At 44.1% G+C, this 25,612-nt stretch overlaps 2 protein-coding genes across 2 annotated transcripts; one reads left to right on the top strand and one right to left on the bottom strand.

The window, feature by feature from the left end:
* The first annotated feature begins 9,262 nt into the window (after positions 1 to 9,262).
* Positions 9,263 to 12,747, top strand: LOC123169781 (putative glycerol-3-phosphate transporter 1). The gene is made up of 3 exons (XM_044587646.1): positions 9,263 to 9,478; positions 10,548 to 11,564; positions 11,713 to 12,747. The coding sequence occupies exons 2-3, from the start codon at positions 10,631 to 10,633 to the stop codon at positions 12,273 to 12,275; spliced, it is 1,497 nt and encodes a 498-aa protein (XP_044443581.1). The 5' UTR covers positions 9,263 to 9,478; positions 10,548 to 10,630; the 3' UTR covers positions 12,276 to 12,747.
* A 640-nt stretch (positions 12,748 to 13,387) lies between these two features.
* LOC123169782 (vesicle-associated protein 1-2) lies at positions 13,388 to 18,230 on the bottom strand. The gene is made up of 8 exons (XM_044587647.1): positions 17,986 to 18,230; positions 17,794 to 17,864; positions 16,822 to 16,903; positions 16,613 to 16,728; positions 16,265 to 16,426; positions 16,130 to 16,171; positions 15,410 to 15,487; positions 13,388 to 13,741 (listed from the first exon to the last, which is right to left on the bottom strand). Exons 1-8 carry the CDS (start codon positions 18,053 to 18,055, stop codon positions 13,631 to 13,633), a joined length of 732 nt encoding a protein of 243 aa, XP_044443582.1. The 5' UTR covers positions 18,056 to 18,230; the 3' UTR covers positions 13,388 to 13,630.
* Between the last annotated feature and the right edge of the window lie 7,382 nt (positions 18,231 to 25,612).

The following is a 25,612-nucleotide window of genomic DNA, read 5'->3' as shown; positions in this document are numbered from 1 at the left end:
GAGTAAGTGGGGTTGTTGCGTATGGGAATAAAGAGGACTTGATGCTTTAATGCTATGGTTGGGTTTTACCTTAATGATCTTTAGTAGTTGTGGATGCTTGTTAGAGTTCCAATCATAAGTGCATATGATCCAAGTAGAGAAAGTATGTTAGCTTATGCCTCTCCCTCATATGAAACTGCAATAGTGACTACCGGTCTTGTTAATAATTGCCTAGGACAATTCCGCACACCGATCCACCATTATTCCACACTCGTTATTTATAATATTTAGTAATATATTCTAACTTTATGATAACAGCACCTACTTTCATATTTTAGCTCTCCGATATCATACAAAGTTATCCACTTCATACCCACAACGTAGTTTTATTTCTCGTTGCTAGTTGGAAGCAAACGTTCGGTGTACGTAGAGTCGTATCAGTGGCAGATAGGGCTTGAGAGAATATTGATCTTACCTTTAGCTCCTTGTGGGTTCGACACTCCATACTTATCAGTTCCACCTTTGGAAATTGCTACGATGATTCCTTGCACTTGGGGATTATCACTGTGCTACATCATCCCTCCCTCTCCGGGGAAATACTGACATAGTTCCAGCTACCATCAAGGAGAATTTCTGATGTGGCCATCGGCACCAAGGTTAATATCTCACATAAAATAACGATCCAACCTACACCAGTTCAGGAGGAGTTGCTGTCAGAACCAACGGAGAAGGCCAAGGCAGAAGAATTTTTCTTTATTGGAAAAATATGGATGCCTATTCCACTATCAGATCCTAAGCCTGAAGAAATCAAGCCAACGTTTAGAACGCCAAGCAGGTGGACCACAGTTGGTTCGTTGCCAGTTCAGGTCACGTAAGGAGCATATAAATTTCTTTTTTTTATTCCTAGAATTATGAAGTCACCATCGAGAAGATGTTGAGATCTGAAGGCAAACAGATCGCACAAGTTGTTTCCTTTGTTTTCAGGTCAAATACTAGTTATTACGTGAGTTAGTTTTAGAAGGTTTGTTTTTCTCTCTCCCAATCATAGGAGGAGAAACGTTTTATCTTTTTCTATCTAGTAGATGGGATTCGTGTCGTCCAAGGAGTCTTGAGTACGTACGTGCCTGCGTGCACTATATGATGGTCGGGAGTCGGTCGTGTAGAGGGGATAGAAGGGAGTTAAGAAAAATACCAGAAAAGTACCATGTTTGGGTACGCCAAATACCTGCGTTTATTTGCTAATCTCTGAGAGATTTAGTTGCTGCTACGCACGCGGTTCGATCTGTTCGATTCCGTTCGTAAGTGTTATTCTTTGGTTTTCTTGCATAGCTTGATCCGAAGAACCGATCTGCTACTTCGTCGTCTACGCCGACTATTACGAGAATTTTTTGTCATGTTCGTCACTGTTTTTGCGTGTACCGTGAAAGATTGGGCCTACGAACGACTCGCCGTCTAGTCGCGTCTCACCAATTTCTGGCGCCGTTGCCGGGGAAGATCTTCAACATAACTAGGTTCCTAATCACAAATCTCATCTCCTTGCAATTTTCATTATTTGCCATTTGCCTCTTGTTTTCCTCTCCCCCACTTCACAAAAATTTGCCGTTTTATTCGCCTCTCTTTTTTCCGTTCGTCGTTTTCTTGCCGGATCTGTTTTTTAGTGCAATCTTGTTGTGTGGTCATCATGACTCAAGAGAACACCAAGTTATGTGATTTCTCAAATACCAACAACAGGGGTAGATTTATAGATCTTCAATGGAAGTGGTGCATAGTAGTAGGTTCAATCTTGCGGTGTCCTCATCCAATGACAACAGGGGTAGCGAGGCACATATTTGTATTGTTGCTACTAAGGATAAATGATGAAACGATGGGTTTAATCATATTGCTTGGTTTTATTCTGTCTGCATTATGTCATATAAGAGTGATATAATAAAAACTTTCATGTAGATCACTAAATATGAAATGTATAATTTAATTATATTGATGTCGTAATATGAAAGGATATTAGTTCACAAGCATTGTTTAGTAGAAATATCGATATTAAAGCTTTTTATTAATTACTCATTTGAGTGTCGGTCATTGCATGACTGGGATATTGGAGCATTTTTATTCCTCGTTGAAATCTTTGTGCTGTTTGAGTCGGGGGCGCGATTGTTAACTCCTACCAACCTCTTCCTTTGGGGAATGCAAGTAGTACTTTACGTCGAGGGCTAATAAAACTTTCACAATAAGTATATGAGTTCTTTATGACGGATGTGAGTTCATGGACTAATACATCACTCCCACCTATCCACATATTTCTAGCCTCTTCGGTACCGTGCATTGTCCTTTCTCACCTCAAGAGTCGGTGCAAACTTCACCGGTGCATCCAAACCCCGTGATATGATACGCTCCATCACACATAAGTCTGTATATCCTTCCTCAAAACAGCTACCATACCTACCTATCATGGCATTTTCATAGCCATTCTGAGATATATTGCCATGCAACTTCCACCGTTCCTTCACATGACATGTGTGTTCATTATCATATTGCTTCGCATGATCATATAGAGCTGACATGATATTTATGGCAAAGCTACCGTTCATCATTGTTATACATGTTATGCTAGATCATTGCACATCTTGGTACACTGCCAGAGACATTCATATAGAGTCATATTGTTTCAGATTATCGAGTTATAAGTAAATAAAAGTGTGATGATCATCATTATTAGAGCATTGTCCCAGTGAGGTAAAGAATGATGGAAACTAATGACTCCTCCAAAGAATGCAGATGAAGTTCCTGACTTTAAATTAAAGAAAGAAAAAAAAGAGGCCAAAAAGAGCCCAACAAAAAATGAGAGAAAAAGAGAAGGGGCAATGTTATTATCCTTTTACCACACTTGTGCTTCGTAGTGCCACCATGATCTTCATATAGAGACTCTCCTGATTTGTCACTTTCATATAATAGTGGGAATTTTTACATTATAGAACTTGGCTTGTATATTCCGATGACGGGCTTCCTCAAAATGCTCGAGGTCTTCTTGAGCAAGCAAATTGTGTGCACACCCACTTAGTTTTAGTACTGAGCTTTCATACACTTACAGCTCTAGTGCATCAGTTGCATGGCAATCCCTACACCTTGCATTGATATCAATTGAAAGGTCTCTCCGTTGCCTATCGACCCGCCGAGTTGATCCGAGACTTTCTCCACTTTTTTCTTCCCTTATAACCTACCACCATATTCTATTCCACCGTAGTGCTATGTCCATGACTCAAGCTCATGTATTGAGTGGAGTTGAAAATGCCAATTGCTTGACTTGACACCGGCGTGCTCATGATTTTTACTTATGTGAGGAAGACAAAATCAAGCCATGCTTACACAATTTAATGAGTAGGGATAACATTCGTTAATCATCGTATATTTTGAAAACGTAATGATTATGTTGTTGTATTCATGGATATTATTATGTTGATATCAATTACTTCATCATTTCTCAATATTTATACCGTAAAAAGATTACATGATAGACATGCTAGTTAGAATTCAACAACAAAAATTATGTTTTTATCATTTACCTACTCAAGGACGAGCGGGAATTAAGCTTGGGGATGTTGATACGTCTCCAACGTATCTATAATTTTTTTATTATTTCATGCTATTATATTACCAATCTTAGATACTTTATATGCAATTGTATATCATTTTTGGGGACTAACCTATTAACTCAGTGCCTAGTGTCAGTTGTTGTTTTCTGCTTGTTTTTTGGTTTTACAGAAAATCTATATCAAACGGAGTCCAAACGCGAAGAAACTATTTGACGATTTTTTCTGGACATAAAAGACCCTAGAAGTTTCAGGGGAGGATCAGAAGACCTACGAGGAGACGACAAGGCAATAGGGCACGACCTGGGGGGTAGGCATGCCCTAATGCCTTGTGGGCCCCTTGTGGCTCCGTCTGACCTAATTCCAGTGCTATAAATTCCCAAATATTGGAAAAACCCGAGAGAACCAACAGAAACAATTTTTTCGCCGCTGCAAGTCTCTGTTCTTCCGTGATCCCATCTGGAGGCCTTTTTGGTATTCTTTTGGAGGGGGAATCAATCACGGAGAGCCTCTACATCAACCTTGCTGCACAATCGATGATGTGTGAGTAGTTTACCACAAACCTACATGTCCATACTGATTAGCTAGATGACTCTCTCTCTCTCTCTCTCTCTGATCTTCAATACAATGTTTTTCTCGGAATTCTATTCGATGTAATCTTCTTTTGCGGTGTGTTTTTTGGGATCCGATGAATTGTGGATTTATGATAAGATTATTCATTGAAAGTAATTGAGTCTTTTTCTGAACTATATTATGTGTGATTGTTATATCTATGTAATGCTTTCTGATCTATGGGTTTTCTTTGGCCAAGTTGATTTATAGATCTTCAATGGAAGTGGTGCATAGTAGTAGGTTCAATTTTGCGGTGTCCTCACCCAATGACAATACGGGTAGTGAGGCACATATTCATATTGTTGCTACTAAGGATAAATGATGAAACGATGGGTTTAATCATATTGCTTGGTTTTATTCTGTGTGCATTATGTCATCATACTTCATGCTTACTCTATTTGTTATGAACTTAATACATAGAGAGGCGAGCATAGAAGCGCTCTCAAGTAATAGTAGTAGATGTGGGCAGTAGTAGATCTACTTGTCACGGACATAATGACTATGTACATGATCATGCCATGAATAATGTCATAACTATGTGTTTTTCTGTCAATTGCTAAACATTAATTTGTCTACCCACCGTATGATATCTTTATGAGAGAGATGCCTCTAGTGAAAACTATGGCCCCCGGGGCTATTTTAATCATATTGCTAAAACCAAAAATACCTTGCTGCAATTTTTATCTTTTATTTTACTTTCAATTTATCTATCACCTACTACCAGATTTGATCTTTGCAATTAACGAGTACAAGGGGATTGACAATCCTCTTGCCCGCGTTGGGTGCAAGTATTTGCTCTTGTGTGTGCAAGTACTGTCGACGAGTGTTTGCGTGGTTCTGCTATTGGTTCGATAACCTTGATTATTTACTGAAGAAAATAATATCTGCTACTATATTGCTTCACCCTTCATCTTCGAAGAAAATCTCATGAGTAGCACCCGCCTCGTCGGAATGATGGAGTCCCACACGGAACCGCCCAGAAACCCGGTGATCTGAGGGACGTGTCCTCCGGTGCGGGGGGGGGGGGTTGAACGTCACGTGGTGCCGCTCCGGCTCTCTGCCCGAGGCCAAATCCGGCTATTTAAGCCGGCCGTCACCCCCCAATCCTAGCACATCCACCTCCTCCCTCTCCGCCTCGCCATCCCGAGCCCATCCACCTCCTCTCTCCCCCTCCTCCACTCATCCCACACTCTCCGGCTTCGCCATGGTCCAACAGAAGATAACCATGTACACTATGCTTACACAGGAGCGCCGGTACCAGATCGAGTAGGAGATCCATGTGAGGCGCGTCGCGAGCGCCACCCGCATCGCTGTCGGGCTGCCTCCGGACTCGCGGACGTGGACGAGGGGGAGCGGGTGGAGGAGGAGGAGGAGGGAAAGGAGCAGCAACCGGCTCCGATGGAGGTGGCGAAACCAGAGGAGGATGACGCAGGGTAGCCAGAGCAGGAGTTGGCGCCGGCTCCGGGCTTCAACATGGAGGACGCGGAGGCGGAGTTCGTCGTCGCCCAAGCGGGCGAGATGGTGGAGCAGCACGCAATCCTGGAGTCCATCCAGGATGAGGCCTATGTGGAGGCCAACCGGCAGTTCATCCGGTAGCAACGGACGGTGACCGACGCGCTCTTCGACGAGGTCGAAGCCGAGATGGATGCGGAGGCAGACGCGGAGGAGCCGAAAGAACCGGAGCTGCAGCTGTCGCTCATGTAATTGGAGTCGGGCATAGAGATAGTGGACGTCTCCAACGAGAACTAGGGTAGTTGATCTACGTAGTATGTGAATTTTATCATTTGCATGTTTTTTTATGGATTTAAGATTTTTAGTATGAAATGTCGGAATGCAGATGAGCAAGTTTAAGGACGGGTCGGTCACGCGTGAGGAATTGCCAGTGCGAGCGAAGCAAAACGGTTGGTCCCCTTGCAGTAGGATGCCATCTGCTTTGGGTTCTTTATTATCTCCTTCGAGGGATTTTTAGGATCGTTCAGGCTATATATATTTAGTCTATTTTGGCTTTTACTGTCTACTTTTCTTAGGGAGATGGTTAAGAACCTCAGAAGATAGAGGAGAGCCCCAGGCCCAGATTTCCGGAATACTTCTACGGGGAATGCTCATTGAATGAGCATTCTCCATATTATGCCTTGAAGAGGACTCGAACCTCCACGCTCTTCAGCACGAGATTTTGAGTCTCGCGTGTCTATCATTTCACCATCAAGGCATCTTGAAAGTGAATCGTATTCCATGAATATGATATCTATCAGGGCGTCCGAGGGCTACTGTGTGGCCCCGGTGTGGCCGAAACGGGATGCAGGCCACGTATGACGCGGCGCAAGGAGAAAATCTGCACGGCACGCGTGGTATAATTCCCTTGGCGGGAATGGAATATTTGGAGAGCTACTCCTCTCTCGCCGGCCTAGCTATACATAGGAGACTGTTTGTGCATTCCAACTTAAACCTCTACCACATCCCATTATCACAGTGCTGCCATTCTTCCCGTTTCTGTCGTCTTTCCGACAAATACTTTTGCTGAGAACTGCCATTACTCGAAAAGTGCACTTAAAAATCGAAAAATGCATCACAAGTTTCATTAAATGATTGCAGTATAGAATGCGTGCCACACGCACACACCTTACCCACTAGCTAGTTTATTTTTTGCAGGGTATCCACTAGCTAGTTTGCTGTACCTTAGAAGTGTTTTTGCTAACTTAAAAAAAACTGAAGTCGAAATTGGACTAAATAAATTAAAATTGCCTTTGTTCACACAAGTAATCGTGTAGTACGTGCAAGGCACGTTTCAAGGATTAACCACAATATCCTCGCAAAAAAAGGATTAACCACAATAAATATTGACTCCATGAATAATTGTGCTTAATAAAATTAATGTCATTTCTAAATTATGATTAATGTAATTAACATGTTTTTTAAATATTGACGATGTGATGGATACATCATCGAAGCAACGTGGGACATTGGATATAGGTGGTTGGATGGCTCAAATTATTTGGATTCATCAAACTAGTGGTTTTATTAGTACTTCCTTGAACTAAAACCACCACAATTATTTTGGATCGGAGGGAGTAGTAGATGGTAGATAGATGAAGAAGAAAAGTAAGCAAATGATTTGGCAAGGTCTAGCCCTATCCCATGTTGTCTCGGTCGTCCTTCCCGGCCACCACCCTCACCTCCCATCGCATATCGCCGCCCTCACTGCAGCTCGTTGTCATCATCGACGCAACAATTTCACTCGGTTGTAGTATGGCCAGTGTGTCACCAGTTGCAGCAAAAAACATCATCTGTCGTAGCTATCTACGGTGTCGGTTGCAACTTATCCCCCAATGCCGGTGCGGCTCATCCCCATGCCATCCCAGCATCCGATGGCGTCGGTTGCAGCTCTCCGTCATACTTGTTGCAGCTCATCGTCGAGCCATCGCAACAACCCACGACCATGGTTCCGGCTCGCTGCAATGACCGTCACAGCTCGCCAATGTGTCGCGGTTCCAGCAAGCCGTTGCCCCCATTGCAGCATCACATGGTCACAATTCTAGCTAGTTGTGTCGTCGTTGCAGCTCGACACAGTGACCGATGCAACTCGTCCAAGTCATGGTTCTAGCTAGTCGCTTCATCGTTGCACCTCACCTAGTGACCGACACAGCTCGTACCAGTCATGGTTCCGGCATCTCCCATGGCAGGTTCCAGCACGCGGTAGCCATGGTCACCGCATCGTTGTCGCCCGGTTCTAGCACACGGCTCCCATGGTCACAGCATCGCTGCCGACCGGTTCTAGCACGCGGCGCCCGTGGTCACAACATCACTGCCGACCGGTTCCAGCTGTGGCGGACGCAGTCGCAGCATCGCCGCTCACCGGTCCCAGCATGCGGCTATCTCGGTTCTAGCACATGACTGTCGTATGCACCACCCATCGCAACATCCCTCGCGCCCCACTATTGTAGTACGCGACAACCATGGTCGTAGCTCAAAGTCGTCGTGGTCCCAGCATGTGCTCGTTGTGGTCGTAGCACGTGCTCGTCGTGGTTGAGCATGCGGCCGCCGTAGGCCACCGGCGACACAACATCCACCACCACCATCAAAAGCACAAGATCGTCATCTGCAACACCTGCAGTTGCCTCCCCCCTGATTGTGCGCACGTACGGTAGCGGGGGGTGTGTTAGTGTGGTTGAAGGGAATCAGGTGTGTTGTGGGTTGAGGGGGGGTTGTAGATGCGTTGGGTTCCAACCGATAAGGATGAAGGCAACAGAGAAGGATGGGAGGGGTGAGGGTGACCCGTGTGGCCATGTGGAAAGTGAGTCACTGTCCCGAGCAAACTGCGTAAAACGAAGCCGATCAACCGACTCAGAACATTTTTTACAAGGAGTGCAAAACTAGTGCTCCTCTTCCTTGGGTTTGCATGCGAAGTAGATGTTTTTATTTATTTGAGGGAACGTGTGAAGCAGATATTTTTATTTATTTGAGGGAATGTGCGAAGCACATCATGAGATATGGGTCGTGCCACCTTATGGTTGATTGTCTTGTGCTAAAGTGGTTCCAATTTTTATGACTGCAGGACATGGTTGTGATGTCACTTAAATTTGGGACTCCAATCCGTGGCGACCGTTCTCTAGGAATAGGAATGATGGCAAGCGCGGCCCCCGGATGGCAATTTGCATGGCTGGCCGGCTGGGGGTGGCTTTTTCAAAACTGTCATGGCATTTTGTTTAAATTGTGGGATGTTCTGGGCAAAAACTGCCACTGTCAGATCTAAATCTGACGGCTTTGAGGCTTTTGCCAGGATTTGATACGGCCAGCAAACGTCAAATAACATTACAGTAAATTTGTTATTAAGAACTACTAGGAGTATGAGTTGCCGTCACTTTTGAGTACGGGTTTGATGTGGCTTGAGAGCCTCCCCAATATATGACCGGTCTCGTGGTTGACGTTTAGCGTGACATGTAAAAGGGTTGCCATCGCCAGTTTGCCACTTTGGCTTGTGCTTGTGAACCCTGTGGCGTCAGTCTGCTCCAGACAATAAATAAAAGTGAAAGGGCAATATGGTCCAAGGGCATCGCCGTAAAATACCTCTGCAAGCTTGGCCTGCCATCAGAATAAATGCAAGCCAGCCTCGCTCGAACTCCTCGAGCCACCCAAACTCTCGAGAAAAAACAGACGGCAAGAGAGGAAAGAAACGCCCTCCTTCCTAACTTCCCCAGCCATCTCCTCCCGTCCTGCCTGCGCGTGCGCATTTTCACACTAAACCCCCAATCCAACCTGCCGCGGCTCGTCGCAGATCGGCAGAGCAGTCCACCGCCGCCGCGGAGGTGTGTTCTCCTCCCGAATCCCGGTTTCTTCATCTCCCTCCTCCTTCTTCCTTACTGATTCTGCACGCCCAATCCGTAAGCTTTGTTCCCTTTGCTTGTTTGGATCGTCGGGCTGTTGGTTTGGCGGCGAGGGGTGATGGGTTTTGGGGAGGTTTGGGTTGGACCGAGGGCAGGGAGTTGGTAAGGATTTTTAGTCGTTCAGGATTCATGGGGGAGAGAGAGACGATAATCTCTCCCGTTATTTCCTGAATTAGGTGCTTGTTCTGCTGGTGGTACTGCTCGGTAGCCGTGGATAGAGCATTTAAACAGTAAGTAATATTTTGGATTTCGAATATCCAATACTAAGTTTAGTTCCTGTGATGGAGACCCTGAAATTTTATCCGGGGATATTCAGGCCAGACCAGCCTTTCTCCTCCTACATCCACCACTTGGGGTTCTTTTTACCTGCCCCGATTAATAGTATGGTAAGTAGATACTTGATACTTTAGAGTCACGGCTAAGTCGGTTGATTGCTAAGGAACGCATTTGCACTCAATAATAGGGGTGAATTCTGATTTGTGGTGTTGGAGATAAGAATAGTGTATCATCAGTCCTTTGTACCATGTGCTCTCCATGATCTAGGTCACAGATGACGTGATCATATTGTGCGGAACAAGAGCAAGATGGGTTTCCGTTTTTGGTGATCTAGTGGATGACTTGCACTTGCGATCATTGAACTGGGCTAGCCAACATATTGATCAATTTGTTTCCCAAATTGCTTTGGATCATTAGACATGTGGATTTTTACCATGTTTGCGTGTTAACCAAATAGCACAAAGTTGTGTTGGGATTAACGGAGTTTAAAGTTTTATAAAATGTGTTGAATTATTGGGTGCATCCATTTTCCCCATATTTGCATGGTAACCAAAATTCTACAAAGATGCGTTTGGATCAGTGATTTCTAGTTTTTTAAAGCATGATTGCTTATGGATGTTACTAACCACTAAGAGATGTATAACTTCAGTTATCAATTTTAACAGAGAATCGCTCCATTTGCCCATTTGTCTTACATCCTCTTTGATGCTTTCAGGTGGTGATCATTCTTTTTATCAGGAGGTGTACATCTGCTTGGCCTCTGGCAGTAGCTGCAGTTACCAACAGTCGAGAGTTCTCATGGCCAAGTCTCATGAGACGACGAGTAGGAAACCTCCTGGCCTCCGGTTATTCAAAGGTGCCAAGGCTCTAAGAAATTACCAGACGCTCGTCTTGGTCCTTACATTCTTGGCATACACTTGCTTCCATATGACTCGGAAGATAACAAGCATTGTCAAGAGTGAGCTTGATCCCCAGACAAAAGTGGGGTCTGCCTGGGGACGATTGCACACACGCAACAGTCTCAACATTGGTTGGTCTCCATTTAACACCTCTGATGGTTCCACTTTGCTTGGTGAGATAGATGTAGCATTCCTTGCGGTGTATTCTCTTGGGATGTTCTTCGCCGGGCATCTTGGTGACCGCATGGACTTGAGGATTGTTCTAACAATTGGCATGATTGGCACTGCCATATTCACTGCACTCTTTGGTGCTGGATATTGGCTAAATATTCACAACTTCTACTACTTTCTGGTCTTTCAGATGATTGCTGGCTTATTTCAATCATCTGGCTGGCCTTCAGTCGTTGCAGTTGTTGGTAACTGGTTTGGGAAGAGCAAGAGGGGATTGATTATGGGTATATGGAACGCACATACTTCTATTGGAAACATATCCGGTTCGCTGCTTGCTGCATCTCTGCTGAAATTTGGATGGGGGTGGTCATTTGCCATCCCCAGCATCATCATGGCTCTTGCTGGGTTGGTGGTGTTCTTTTTCTTGCCGGTTAGTCCTGATGTAATGGAGATAGATATTGATGATGGGGAGGTAAACTCAGACAAGGATACTGCAAAGGAGCCCCTTTTGGAACCAGGCCAAGAAGTGAAACATAAGGCAATAGGATTCTTGGAGGCATGGAGGATTCCTGGAGTTGCACCGTTTGCTCTCTGCCTCTTCTTCTCCAAGTTGGTTGCATACACCTTCCTGTACTGGCTACCTTTCTACATCAGCCATACACGTAAGTCTTCTTATTCATCTTTCAAATCTGTATAACATTGTTTCCTTTGGTGCTTCGATAGCGACTCGGATGCCTGTATTTTTTTTCCTGTTATAACCTGAACCATGCTTTTAAGTGTTCATTCCTGATAGGCCTTTGCTTGTTTCAGCTATTGGCAACGAGTACCTCTCTGATGCGATGGCTGGCAGCTTGTCAACAGTCTTCGATGTTGGAGGTGTGTTGGGAGGAGTCCTTGCCGGTCACATCTCTGATCGCGTAAATGCACGAGCAATCACGGCCGCGAGCTTCATGTACTGTGCCATACCTGCCCTTTTCTTGTACAGAACATATGGAAGCATGTCGATGATGTCGAACATTTGCCTCATGTTCATCACTGGCATGTTTGTCAATGGTCCTTATGCCCTGATCACAACCGCAGTGTCAGCTGACCTTGGCACTCACAGCTCATTGAATGGTAATTCTCGGGCACTGGCCACTGTGACAGCAATCATCGATGGGACCGGGTCGGTTGGTGCTGCGATCGGGCCATTGCTCACAGGATACATCTCAACAGAGAGCTGGAGTGCCGTGTTCACGATGTTGATGGCAGCAGCACTTCTTGCTGGGCTCCTCTTGACACATCTTGTCTGTGCTGAGCTAAGAGGAAAGCTGTCTTCCAATGTGAGCAAGGTTGTCGCCAATGCACAAACTACCTGCTCAGATCAAGTATAGGATTGTAAGTATGGTCTGCTCGCGCTCACGATGTGGTATTATGCATTGGAAACAATTTTTGTAGTTCCATCACCTTCTTGGTCGACATCAGTATGAGTCTGAAATAAGCTGAAGGATGGGGTTTCCGAGTGACTTGCTCCGTACAAACTCCAGGAATGACTAGCAGAGGGTAGAAAAGTTATGTCCAGATTTTTTATTTAGACAAGATGGAGGTGAAAGCACCAAAAGTTTCTGAGCCCACATATAATTTCTTTTCTCTAGTGCCTTGTAAATATGAATTGGGCAATAAGTTTGGGCCTGTGTTTGCTTGTATCACTGCATATTTAAGCTTGTACGCATGTGATTGCTGTTTAGGGTAGATATAAGGAAATCTCCCTCTACAAGAGAGATCCGATTCTATCTGCTGGCCATCTTGATCCCCTTTTGTACTTGTAAATACGTCGAGTTGATAAAATTTAGAATTGAGATCCCAGAGAAGTGTTGGTCCAAGAAAACAAATGGTGTACTGATTATCTGTGCATATGCTTTCAGTTTCGTTATTACTAGAAGATAACTTGTGGTTTACACGCCTAACTTTTGGAGTGATCTGATATACACTGCTACTATAATAGTATATTCTTTATATAGTAGGAAAGGAACCTACATATACATGTCCTTTTGATGTTTCATTGTTGTATCTTTGTCCTGATCTAGACCAAGTCTATAGAAAAACATGCAAATATCAACAACAGTAAATATAGATATGAAGTGTTCAAAAAAAATGAAAGTGTATTTTATGATATTTCAAATGAAAATAATTTGGTGTTGTAGACGTTGATATATTCTTCTATAGATTTGTTCGAGCTCATAAACATGTAGACAAATGAAAACAGGTTTGGCTCTTCCTCCCGCATACCCGCTTGGTTAAGAAGTATGGCATTTTTTTATTAATCATTGATCAAAACTTAAACATGTCAAAATACACCATATATTCCAAACAGACTATAAAGAGGGGAAAATCCAGTTCTTCCACAAACTAGAATAGCAAATTACTGCGACAAAAATCAGATTTACCTTTCCAAATGGCACACACATTCAACTATGGACTGACAATTTCACAGTACAGGTCTAACTGAACAAAAGCAATTGATGCATTTTCCAATTTACAGCGTCATCATAGCGCACAACTCACCAATGAAATTAACAACAAAAGAAGCTTAAACTAGCTCAATATTTCTCACACATGTACTCCTATATTGACAAAACATAAAGGAGAACTTGAAGACATTTGATCTCGAATGATCTTTTCAAGTTCCCAAACATGACTAGCAAGTCCAGTTCCCTTCGATACGGTCAAGTGATACGGATGAAAAGAATTATGACTTCATCATGTAGCCCAGGAAGATCCCAATCAAAGCTACAATTATGACAATTACAAAGGAAAACCCTCCACCGCGCCTCTTGCTGACTTCCCGTCTCATCATATCCTGTGACATAAACAGAAAAACATGATAAAAGTGAATCACAGATTCGTGACAGAAAAGTAGTAAATATAAATTGTTTCAGACAAATATAGAAGAATAGTATGCAGTCTATATTTTAGGTAGGCATCACTATATATACAATTATATTGCCTAGCGACATGAGGTTCATCTAGCTGTCTATTGGCTTCATCGATGCACCACTATTTCTTTTATTTGCCATGCTCAAGTTCTTAAAAGGATTGTTCATATTAGCATGCAATAATCTAAAACGACACGAACAAATGACCATTTCGTTGAACGAACCTATTTCTTACAACCAAGATGTTAGACATGAGCTCAGAAGTTCCTATCCACTTCTAAATGATTCATCAAAACTCCTGCATCCCTCGGTTTGACTTTTTTTGGCCTTCAACACAGTTTCGACTATGATTTTCACTTATAGTATGTCTACAGAATTGGTATAAAGACGTATGAAATGAAACTATTTTGCAACACAAATACAACGATACTATTTATACATGCCCAATCCATACACTTTATTATATATCAAGTTGTCAAAGTTGTGCATTAAAGACCGTGCAAAATCAAGCGCGCCTTAGATTGTGGGAGTATGCAATTTCATTATTTCAGTTCACCTTTCCTAACAAGGATTTGAGTAGTTCAGTAGCAATGCACTTATAGTGGTTTCTTACATTGACATCAAGGGTGGTTTGCTAGAAGTACTAGTGAGGTTCCAGAAGTGTGGAAGTTGGGCAAGTGGTTATTTGGGTGGCTTTTAGTGGAAACTATTCTGGCTCCCTCTGTACATCAACGACTGTAAATACCACATTTATGAATTTGTATAATGAAGATTTTAATCAAAATATCGAAGACAGAGCCCGGTTTCAGGTTGAAATACAGAAACCAAAAATTACTCAACAGTAGAGAAAAACCCAAGCAAATGACGTTACAGTCCATAGAGGAAATTTGAATACTGTTTTAATCTTCAGAATACATAAATTGAAAAGGAAATCTTTGAAATGTTATGTTGGAGCTGAAGATTCTCCAGCATGACTAGTATCGAGCTGAGGTAGCAAAAAACAAACAGCATATATATGCAGATTGCTATGGATGTAGTTTTCTTTTGGAAAAATGTCTTGTAGAAGTTCTTTGGCATGGGAACAGCAACTTAAAACAATTCAGTGTTGACTAGCTTGGGATCAACAGCCAGTCTTGCGACAAGTCAGAAGTCACCATTCCAGCTTGGCATATATACATTTGAAAACCTTGGCATGTTTCATTTATTTACAGTTTCAACTATGGAGCTTTCATTTTCATCAATTTGAGAATAAACAGGTACATCCATTGCTATTGTTATTCCTAATGCAGAAAGCGACAGTTAGGTGCCTTTTGAGCTTCAAGATAGTTCCATATTACTACTTTAATGTAATAATTATGTTGGTTTGGTCCTCAAGTAAAAATGCCCAATACATCACAAGGAAACAAGAAGGGTGAAAATTTTCAAAACAGAAAATGATAGGGAGAAGAAGAAAACTAAAGCATTCACAGCAGCTTTATACTTTTAAGTTCCGCTTAGCACCAGTTGAATTTAGATTCTTAAATTTCAGATGATCATAGATGGTGGCATCTAGTAGGTGCTTAGTATCAGATAAGTTCCAATACTGCACTTACAAGTTCCTGTCTAATTTTATGGTTCTGTTGAATTGCAGAATTCTTTTCTTCGGTTAACTTGGAGATCAAAGCTCCAGCCTGCAAAACAAATTTGAGAATGTAAGATATTTCATATCACGAGATACTAAACCCATAGCCATTATTAAATAAACTAGATGATACCCCGCGCATTTCTGCAGGAACCTTGTTAAAACAAATGCATAACTAGGTGCTACAGAAACAACTAAACTAATGCAAAAGCAAATGTAAAAAACGATCTAGGTTTACATCTTAAAAACAATAAACATACAAAGTATGTGACCGAATGATGCATAAAAAGAGAAACTTCTGGATCGAACTTATGACTGGCATGCATGGCTTGATTCCCCACAAAAGAAAAGACGTGCGTAACTTGATGAGGTGCCAAGGTTTTCATGGATAGATTAATACAAAAAAAATGTAACTTATGACCACATGCATGACTTGTTGATGTGGCATGGCTGCATGGAGAGGAAAATTAGGTGGTGGGTTGCACCTACGTAGGAATAAAGGATGAGGGAAGAGCTAAACCACAGGAGAAGCCAATAAAATCGCATGAAACTTACCGTGATACAAGATACCAGTAATCAAATGTAACATAATGTGTAAGGCCACGACCATTTTCAGGAAACTAACATAATTATGAGCCAACAAATCATTGATGAACTTATTATTGGATCACACACTGGAATAATAACTGACCTCTAAAGATTTTTCTTGGGGCTCAATGCGTTCTCGCAGTGCCTGCAATGAATACAGAATCAAGTAATTTTCCCTCAACAGGGGGTGGGGGGTGCTAAACGAGTGGGTGCAAGTTCAACAATCATGACAACTCACCCTGGTGAATCCCCCAGCAGGACCATCTCCATTTTCTGATTCAACCCTAGATGGGGAGCCTTCCTCGGATTCTTCAGGAACTGGAGATGGTGGCTGTGGAGGTGCAACATAGGTGACTCGTAATTTCACCTCTTCAATCTTATTTCCAGATTCCTTCATAAACTGCAAGCCATTCAACAACACGACCAATCAATCAATACAGGTGTACCACCAAAGTCAACTGAGAAAAAGGATACAACTGAAACAAGGATTTTCCAGCTCCTAAGTTCGATCGACTAATGCCTTGATTCTCATATAAGTAATGCCTCATTTGATTCCTTAAGAAAGATATTAAGAGGGAAACATTACCATCTCTCCTGTAACATCCTTCACATTTATGCCAGAGGGTGCAACAACGCTCTGGACTAGGAACTTATCTTTGCACTGCATGTCAGATGGTACTTCTCGCTGTGCTTGCATTGTCACTGCAATAATATATATATGCACAATTATCACCAAAAAAGAAGATAACCTGATCACATCAAGAACAATGGGGAAGGAATCTAAAGATCACAAACCAACAACATCGCATGTAGATCGTGGCAAGACAACCCCTGTGTTGGGCCGCACAGAGTATTTCTTTGGGCTTGTAGTTTTCACCTGAGACAATGAAGAGAAAAGGAAATATAAAACAACACAATACAGCCTCTTTGAGTTCATGATTTCTTGCAAGCTTGGATTGAAACGATTCCACTGCAAACCGTTCTAACGATTTCAGTGTCATTATGCAGTTATACGCTAGAAGGTTTCACCTCTAACCATCGAATGGCAAGGAAAACAATGAAATAACATAGGTACACAAAGTAATCAAGAATAATAAACCTACGGAATCGGTTGTGCGCGAACGTCCGCATGCATGCCTCATAGCGTGAACGGCTCTGAACCGTGCAATCACTCGGCTGCCATACACACATCACGCGTCATGATTCAAGTCAGGATGATACCACGGTGATGTGTTTGGTGCACAGTGTGTCGCAAGGTAGTGCTGTCTTAAACCTATACCACAGTCACACCGAGGGCTGTATTTTGACATTAAACAACCCATACAGACGATGATTAGGATATAGTAGTTGGCACCATATGCCAACAACATAACCAACTCCAAGGTGCATGCCATCAAATTCAAGGTATAGACAATCAAACAACATACAGACTTGAACAACCAAAAAACCATAAAGAATGACCGGCGATTATGTTTGAGAGAGAAATAACTCTGAACTGTTCATGTTCAATCTATACAACTAGTGAACACAATATTTGGTTCTTAGGCATCATATTTTTCGAGATCACTGATCAGGTCAAATCCAACGACATGATTCACGGAAACAAAAAATCGCGAATAACAGCTGTGACATGCAGATAGATGATATGCCACACCGAAACGTACAACGCATCAAAGCGCACATGGAACTGGTGCTGTTCTAGGGTTCCAGGACGATCTGTACGGAACAAAAAGATCAGCCAGAGATTTCTGGAAAGGACTAACGGACCTTGAAGGCGATGTAGTCGTCGCTGAGATTCGACAGCTGCATCGAGCAGGAGATCTGCTTCTTCAACTCAACTGCTCAACCAAAACAACAGACGAGAATCACAGACCAATCGATCCACGGTGGAAGAAGAGAGCAAAAAAGGAGATCTTCGCAGAGGGGAAAGATAGGGGGAGGGGGGGTAAGGGGGCGTACAGGGGAAGCGGAGCTCGATGGGGTCGATGCGGAGGAGCTCGCCGGCGGGGGCTGGTCCGGGGGAGGCCATTGCCGGAGAGGGGGAGGCAAAGGGGAGATCTCGGGGCGGTGGGTGCGAGGAGGGGAGAGGCGTGGAGGGGCGAGAAAGGAAGAAACGTGGAAATAACGAAGAGGAGTACTGATTTGGCTCTTGTTTTCCTTCCGACAAATTTTTCTTTGCAATTTCAGGTAGCCACGCTAAGACAAACCACCTTCTATCGTATACTCTCACGATGATAATAGACATTTTTAATATTTTTGATGAAAATGGCCTATGGCCGATTAGACCCTTTTCAAAATTACGTCAAAATGTAATTTATGCCTGCTTGGCAGAGAGGACTCATACAGCGACCAGGACGACTCACCTAGTGCAGTCGGTGACCTCAGCCAAGCCAATACATCATCTCATGATAGCGGATGCACCCGACTGGGTATTTAAGGAGATGGACAAGTGGATGTGGTCCTTTTTCTGGGCAGGGAAGAACAAGGTGAACGGCGGTCAGTGCCTCATTGCTTGGAGCAACGTGTGTCGGCCTAAGTGCTACGGTGGGCTCAACATGAAGAATCTTAAGCTACAAGGGCTATCAATGAAGGTTAGATGGGAATGGCTATGAAGGACGGAGCCCGACAGGCCATGGCAGGGGCTACCTATGATTGAGGACCGGGAGGCGCGTGAAGTGTTCGACGGCTTGGTCGGCATCCGCGTGGGGAGAGGCGACCGGGTTCTATTTTGGAGGGACCGATGGATTCACGGTTTCGCAGTTAAGCACATAGCCCCGTTGGTGTTCGCCACGGTGCAGACACGGACAACAGATGGTTGGAGGACTGCCAGCTGGGCTTCTCCTTCATGGCCCAACTACAGTTGATGCATCTCATCCAAGCAATTGGTACGGTGACACGGGACGCGGAGGGTATGGACGTGTTCACCTGGTCGTGCTCAAGTTCAGGCTCCTACACTACTAGATCGACGTATGACAGACTATGCTTGGGATACACCCGGTCGCCCATGGCGGCCTGCATTTGGAGAAGCTAGGCGTTGTTGAAGTGCAAGATATTCGCGTGGCTAACGATGCAACACCGCATATGGACCTCAGACCGGAGGGCTCGCCATGGGTTATAGGACGAGGCCTCCACTTGCTACACTTGCCTCCAGGAAGAAGATAAAGTCGAGCACATCCTATGCGCTTGCACCTATGCCTGTGAGGTATGGCGTAGAATCTGGGATATCCTTGGCATCGACGTACTACGCTACTCGGTCGGCGACACAACCCTTGACTGGTGGCTTCGTGCAAGGACGACCTTTCACTCTGCCGAAAGGAGGGGATTTTACTCTATTTTCATTGCGACGATGTGGGCTTTATGGAAGCAACGGAACGCCTCGGTGTTCAATAGTATAGAGCAGGAGCGAACACCGAGGGAATTGGTGGTGATCTTGCTGGATGAGGTTGCCGACTGGAGGGCAGCCGGGTTGGTTGTAGGTGGCCTCCAACGTTTCGTGAGAAGTTAGTCTAGGTCCGTAGCTCGTTGTGGGTGTTGGCTTGTTCCCGTGCTACCCGTTTGTTCGCATTCGTGACGCATGTCTTGTAATTATGTCTATCCTTCTATAAAAATATGGTACGCCGTTGACGTACTCTCGAAAAAAATTACATCAATCATCCTTGAACTTACTGGTGCGTAACAGAATCGTCATCTGACTTAAGAAACACTACGATACAATACTTATACATGCGAATATGTAATATCTATGGTCATGTATACGGTCATGAGTACGCTTTGCCGACACGAACACCCTCTCGCGAGAGCGACGACCATTTTGCGGAAAACCCTCGCTTTCTACATAATGAACCCGTGCCCCACAGCTTCGGACATCGTTGCGACTTTGCAGTAAGGCCGTCCTGACAACCCGAAACGCCCCTTCGTCGTACTCAAGGAAGACGACGTCGTGCAGTGGTGTGACAGGATCATCGTTGTGGCGACTGGAGAGTCTATTGCGCGGGTGATCTAGCACGGACGACAATGACATTCTCGTCGCCTGGTCTCAGTTCATGCGTTGGGCATACGATGGCCGGAGCACGGCCCCTCCTGCAGTACGGTAAGCACCATTGTCGGTCAATCCCGTCGATTTGGTCCACTTGCAGCTCAACAGCGAGTGTTTCGACTACTTTTCTACTGGTTTTTATCACAAATCATGGATGATTCGAGCTCGTTCGCCTAGGGTCTACTCTGCATCGTAGGGTTTAGTTGAATGTTTTAACACTTCTGTTTTTTCGTTGGATTTTTCTTTGGTACTGAATGTTGGGGAACGTCGCATGCAATTTCAAAATTTTCCTACGCTCACGCAAGATCTATCTAGGAGATGCATAGCAACGAGAGGGGAAGAGTGTGTCCACGTACCCTCGTAGACCAAAAGCGGAAGCGTTAGGTTAACATCGTTGATGTAGTCGAACGTTTTCACGATCCAAGTACCGAACGTACGGCACCTCCGTGTTCAGCACACGTTCAGCTCGATGACGTCCCTCAAACTCTTGATCCAGTAGAGGGTCGAGGGAGAGTTCCGTCAGCACGACGGCGTGGTGACGGTGATGGTGATGTGATCCGCGCAGGGCTTCGCCTAAGCACTATGACGCTATGATCGGAGGAGTAAACTGTGGAGGGGGGCACCGCACACAGCTAAGAGAACAATTGATGTGCCCCCCGCCGCCATATATAAAGGAGAGGGGGAGGAGGCGGCTGGCCAGGAGGAGGCACGCCAAGGGGGGGAGTCCTACTAGGACTCCACTCCTAGTAGGATTCACCCCCCTTCCTTCCAACAGAGAGGGGGAAAGGGGAAAGAGGGGAGAGGGAGAAGGAAAGGGGGGCGCCCCCTTCCCTTGTCCAATTCGGATTGGGCAGGGGGGAGGCGCACGCCTCCTCCTGTGGCCTTCCTCCCTCTCTCCACTATGGCCCATAAGGCCCATTAACTTTCCCAGGGGGTTCCGATAGCCTCCCGGTACTCCGATAAATCCCTGAACCTCTTCGGAACCATTCCGGTGTCCGTATATAACCTTCCAATATATCAATCTTTACCTCTCGACCATTTCGAGACTCCTCGTCATGTTCGTGATCTCATCCGGGACTCCGAACAAACTTCGGTCACCAAAACACATAACTCATAATACAAATCGACATCGAACATTAAGCGTGCGGACCCTATGGGTTCGAGAACTATGTAGACGTGACTGAGACACATCTCCGGTCAATAACCAATAGCGGAACCTGGATGCTCATATTGGTTCCTACATATTCTACGAAGATCTTTATCGGTCAAACCCATAACAACATACGTCATTCCCTTTGTCATCGGTATGTTACTTGCCCGAGATTCGATCGTCGGTATCATCATACCTAGTTCAATCTCGTTACTGGCAAGTCTCTTTACTCGTTTCGTAGCGCATCATCCCGTAACTAACTCATTAGTCACATTGCTTGCAAGGCTTATAGTGATGTGCATTACCGAGAGGGCCCAGAGATACCTCTCCGATACACGGAGTGACAAATCCTAATCTTGATCTATGCCAACCCAACAAACACCTTCTAAGACACCTGTAGAGCATCTTTATAATCACCTAGTTATGTTATGACGTTTGATAGCACACAAGGTGTTCTTCCGGTATTCGGGAGTTGCATAATCTCATAGTCAGAGGAATATGTATAAGTCATGAAGAAAGCAATAGCAATAAAACTTAACGATCATTATGCTAAGCTAACGGATGGGTCTTGTCCATCACATCATTCTCTAATGATGTGATCCCGTTCATCAAATGACAACACATGTCTATGGTTAGGAAACTTAACCATCTTTGATTAACGAGCTAGTCAAGTAGAGGCATACTAGGGACACTCTGTTTTGTCTATGTATTCACACATGCACTAAGTTTCCGGTTAATACAATTCTAGCATGAATAATAAACATTTATCATGGTATAAGGAAATATAAATAACAACTTTATTATTGCCTCTAGGGCATATTTCCTTCACTAAAGGAAATAGGTCATATCTAAATGTAAAAAAGGTTTTTTTTATGATTTATGTGATGCTAGGGAAACTTGCATGTCAATCTTGGATGATTTGGTAATGGGTCTGGGGTATGAGATTGCGGGAAGAATAAAAACATACTTGTTGCTACCTGAAATGCAAATCAGTGAGCGCGGAGTTAAGCTTATTACAGATAACAATGACACCACATCAGGGAACTAGTTAGAGAGGGGCGATGTTATCTTATGTTCTTTCTTGATCATGAGAACAACATGTGGTGCGGATCACCCAACGGTCAACCCTATAGATTCTACACCGACTCCTCAAGTGCCAAGTGGACCAATGACTAGAGCATGACCACGAGCACGAGCCATACAAGAAGAGGTTAACTTGCTCCATTTGAAACTATCTTTCACTTCACTTGACATGGCTTCTGATGCCTGCAATCCAAACAGGGTAGTGTAGCACTTTTGCAGAAGTATCCCAATGAGTAATCGTCCCAACAAAGAGCGGAGGAGAGTATTTATAGGTAGCGTTTCTGTCACACACAATGAGTCACGGTTCTTGTGCGAAGTGATTTCTTGGGCTTCTGCAAATATCGTTACTGTCCTGGATCACAGATAAACCATTTTTACAAATATAAAAGGAATCAGCTATGAGAACTACTAAAAGTAAATAACATGAGTAGGGCTATAGGTTGTGTTTTCTGCAATGGGGAGATTTCAGTTCATGGTAAGAATGTATAAACTGTGCCAGTGCGACGGTAATATCAGTTACCTTGTATTATACTCACAACATTTGATATATGTCTTATGTAGGTGGTTCTCCCTAAGGTTATGAAACTCCTCCACGCGGGATTATATTTCATTCTATGGTCCTGCTTCTCCGTTGCCACAGAGTGGTCGTTTCCACAATTAAGGTCCTCAGACCGAAACCAAGCATTAAGTGTAATGGATCACCGTTATCTCATATTGTCTTCGGTCCTCATAGATATTTCCACCTGTCATGTTAGAGGTCACAGGTTTCCTAAACAATATGTGTTACCTGTGTAGGTCTTGAGATCATGTTGCATGGGCCCTTAAATTGGACAACATGCATAGAGTTCACCACACCATAACAACATACTAGATAGATCACACTACTACAAATGCAAATGACGACATATAGAATAGGCACGGATTATTCTTACCACTTACCTACATCTCCCACACCCGGGGGGATTACTCACACATCATATGAGGGGAATTAATCACAACAGAGATAATAAAACCCATGAAAACAATATCGATAATACCGGGAAGATCCATAATAAGATGAAATGGGTAGCTCAAGTAGTCTTGATCTCCAGATGAGATCGAGTAAAATTACAATTACTCTCCCAAATTGGAATTCCTCTTACAATAGTGAAAGGGGTGATGATGATGATGGAGATGAACGAACCAAAACTAAGAAGATCTTTGATAGTTCCTCATATCCTCTCTTCTCCTGTTCTGGGTGGTGTGGCAGTGGCTAGGGCTCTCTTCCCCTCTCAGGCCCTTCATAAAAGTGGCTTGTATAGACATGGTGGAGCTGATAGTAGTCCATACGACCGCTCATATCACTACTAGGGAAAAGCCTAGCAGCAGCGCGGGTTCTAGGTATATCAGTAGCGCGGGGACCGACGGTACTAATAAGGCGCTACAGCTAACCCGTAGCAGCAGCGCGTGCACGCCCGCGCTACTGCTATACAAGTGTAGCAGCAACGTGCTGCATGGAAGCTCGCTACTGCTAATAGCTCTAGCGCGCTTTGGCTGGACGCGCTACTGCTACTGTCACGCTGCTGCTAACTTTTCTCCACTCGCTACTGCTAAATTTAGTAGTTTTTGATATTTTTTCTGCATATTTGTTTTGTATTTGAACATGATTTATACAAGAATCTTTAGCAGATACAAATGTCATCATGATACACATACAAATGGTTGCGAGACCACAAATGTAATCATAGCATATACATACAAATAGTCTCATCATAATCATCATCCAACACAAAGTGGTATCTCGTCATCATCTCGAAAATAGCGATACATGCAAGTCTCGAATACTTGCAACTACAACGTCATCCATCTAACAATGGTATACGCGAGAAGAGCTATCACTATGAGTGAGAGCGGAACTATGCAGTATATGAGGCGGCGGTTACGAGTCCTCTCTCGCGCTAGCGTGAACCTCAAGTAGCTAGCTTCTCCTTCTTGTCTACTTTTGAAGCCTTTATGGCTAACGCCCGAGACCCCATTCACTTGCGCCTGACACTCAGGCCACTCGTTGTACACCCCCGGAACCTTCCCTTTGTACACGACATAGCACTGCCATCTCGCCATCAAGAAACTAGGTACCTGTTAGAGATGCATCTTCATCAAGAGGATGTACAATCATATGCAACAAAATATACTAGAGCAATACGAAAAAGAAAGGGTTAGCAACTAGATGCAACATACAGTGCGCAAACTAATTAATTAGAGGTACACAGGTCATCGTACCCAAACTAACAAATTAGCGTTACGCAAGTTCGGCAGGGACCGTGGACATCACAAAGTTTCATCACTACAGAAAGTATACAAGTTCAACCGACACATATCATCATCATCGGCATCGTAAATCACTAGAAGTTTCAACCGACGCCGTGTATTTCGGACGTCAGCTCGCAATATAGGGTCGTGGTGGAACATCCCCGTCTCATCGACGACTTCTTTCATGATGATCATCGCAATGTCCCTTTGGATGCGAAAGAAGTCATCTTTAAGTTTATAATCCGCTTCTCCATGAGATTCTACCCACTTGTGGATATGATCATCATTTCTGCTTGTCATGCGAAACTTTTGGTGATCCGTGCTGAACTCAATCATGAGATGGAGGATGTAGAATCCATCTTTCTTGCTTGGTTTTGGGACATGGATGCAGCAGAAGTTAGTTTTATGCGCGAAACCCATCTTCTTGTTCCTTTGTTTCCTGATCTGTGTGTGGACAACTCTAATGCTGAAGCCTTGGAGGGCATCATCTAGAATATTCATTATGTGGGTGCAGTCCTTCTTCTCGTAGTCTCTAGAAGGGTCGAAATACACGGCGTGGGAGACTCGCGGGTAAAGAACGATAAGGATGGCGCGCCCGTTGCTGCGGGGAAAAGACACCTCAAATTATTCTCCATATGAGCGAAAAGGAATGATTGAAATGCACGAAAGGGTTGTCCGGAACTGACTTACTTTGGATGATAAGGTAGGAGGACAATTTCCTGGTCCTTATTCTGTACCATGAACTTTTGGAGGTAGTCCCTAGCAGTTTCACGCTCAAAGTCGCCAAGACTCAAGAAAGACTCGTGCATGTAGTATGGATCCGCCACACAGATTTGCGACACTTCTTCTCTCTTCATGACGGAGCTCATATGTAGCGCAAAAAGGCGGACGATTGTAAAATCGAGCCACCTTGTCAGAAACATCTCAAAGATATGGTCAAACCGCAGGAAGAACACCTCCGCGGGCCGTGTGTCGACGTAGAACTTCCCCTCAGGCACACGAGCCACGTATGTCGGATATCCTGGATC

The sequence above is a fragment of the Triticum aestivum genome, chromosome 7D (assembly GCF_018294505.1).
Source record: "Triticum aestivum cultivar Chinese Spring chromosome 7D, IWGSC CS RefSeq v2.1, whole genome shotgun sequence".
Taxonomy (NCBI): domain Eukaryota; kingdom Viridiplantae; phylum Streptophyta; class Magnoliopsida; order Poales; family Poaceae; genus Triticum; species Triticum aestivum.
The sequence above is the reverse complement of the archived record's forward strand: the minus strand, read 5'-3'. Positions and strand labels throughout refer to the sequence as shown.

Coding starts and splice junctions, on each gene's coding strand:
- LOC123169781 (XM_044587646.1), top strand. CDS start 10,631: ATGGCCAAGTCTCATGAGACGACGAGTAGGAAACCTCCTGGCCTCCGG. Junction 11,565..11,712: donor TTTCTACATCAGCCATACAC/GTAAGTCTTCTT, acceptor TGCTTGTTTCAG/CTATTGGCAACGAGTACCTC.
- LOC123169782 (XM_044587647.1), bottom strand. CDS start 18,055: ATGGCCTCCCCCGGACCAGCCCCCGCCGGCGAGCTCCTCCGCATCGAC. Junction 16,904..17,793: donor ACGACTACATCGCCTTCAAG/GTCCGTTAGTCC, acceptor TCATTGTCTCAG/GTGAAAACTACAAGCCCAAA. Junction 15,488..16,129: donor CCCAAGAAAAATCTTTAGAG/GTCAGTTATTAT, acceptor TTTGTTTTGCAG/GCTGGAGCTTTGATCTCCAA.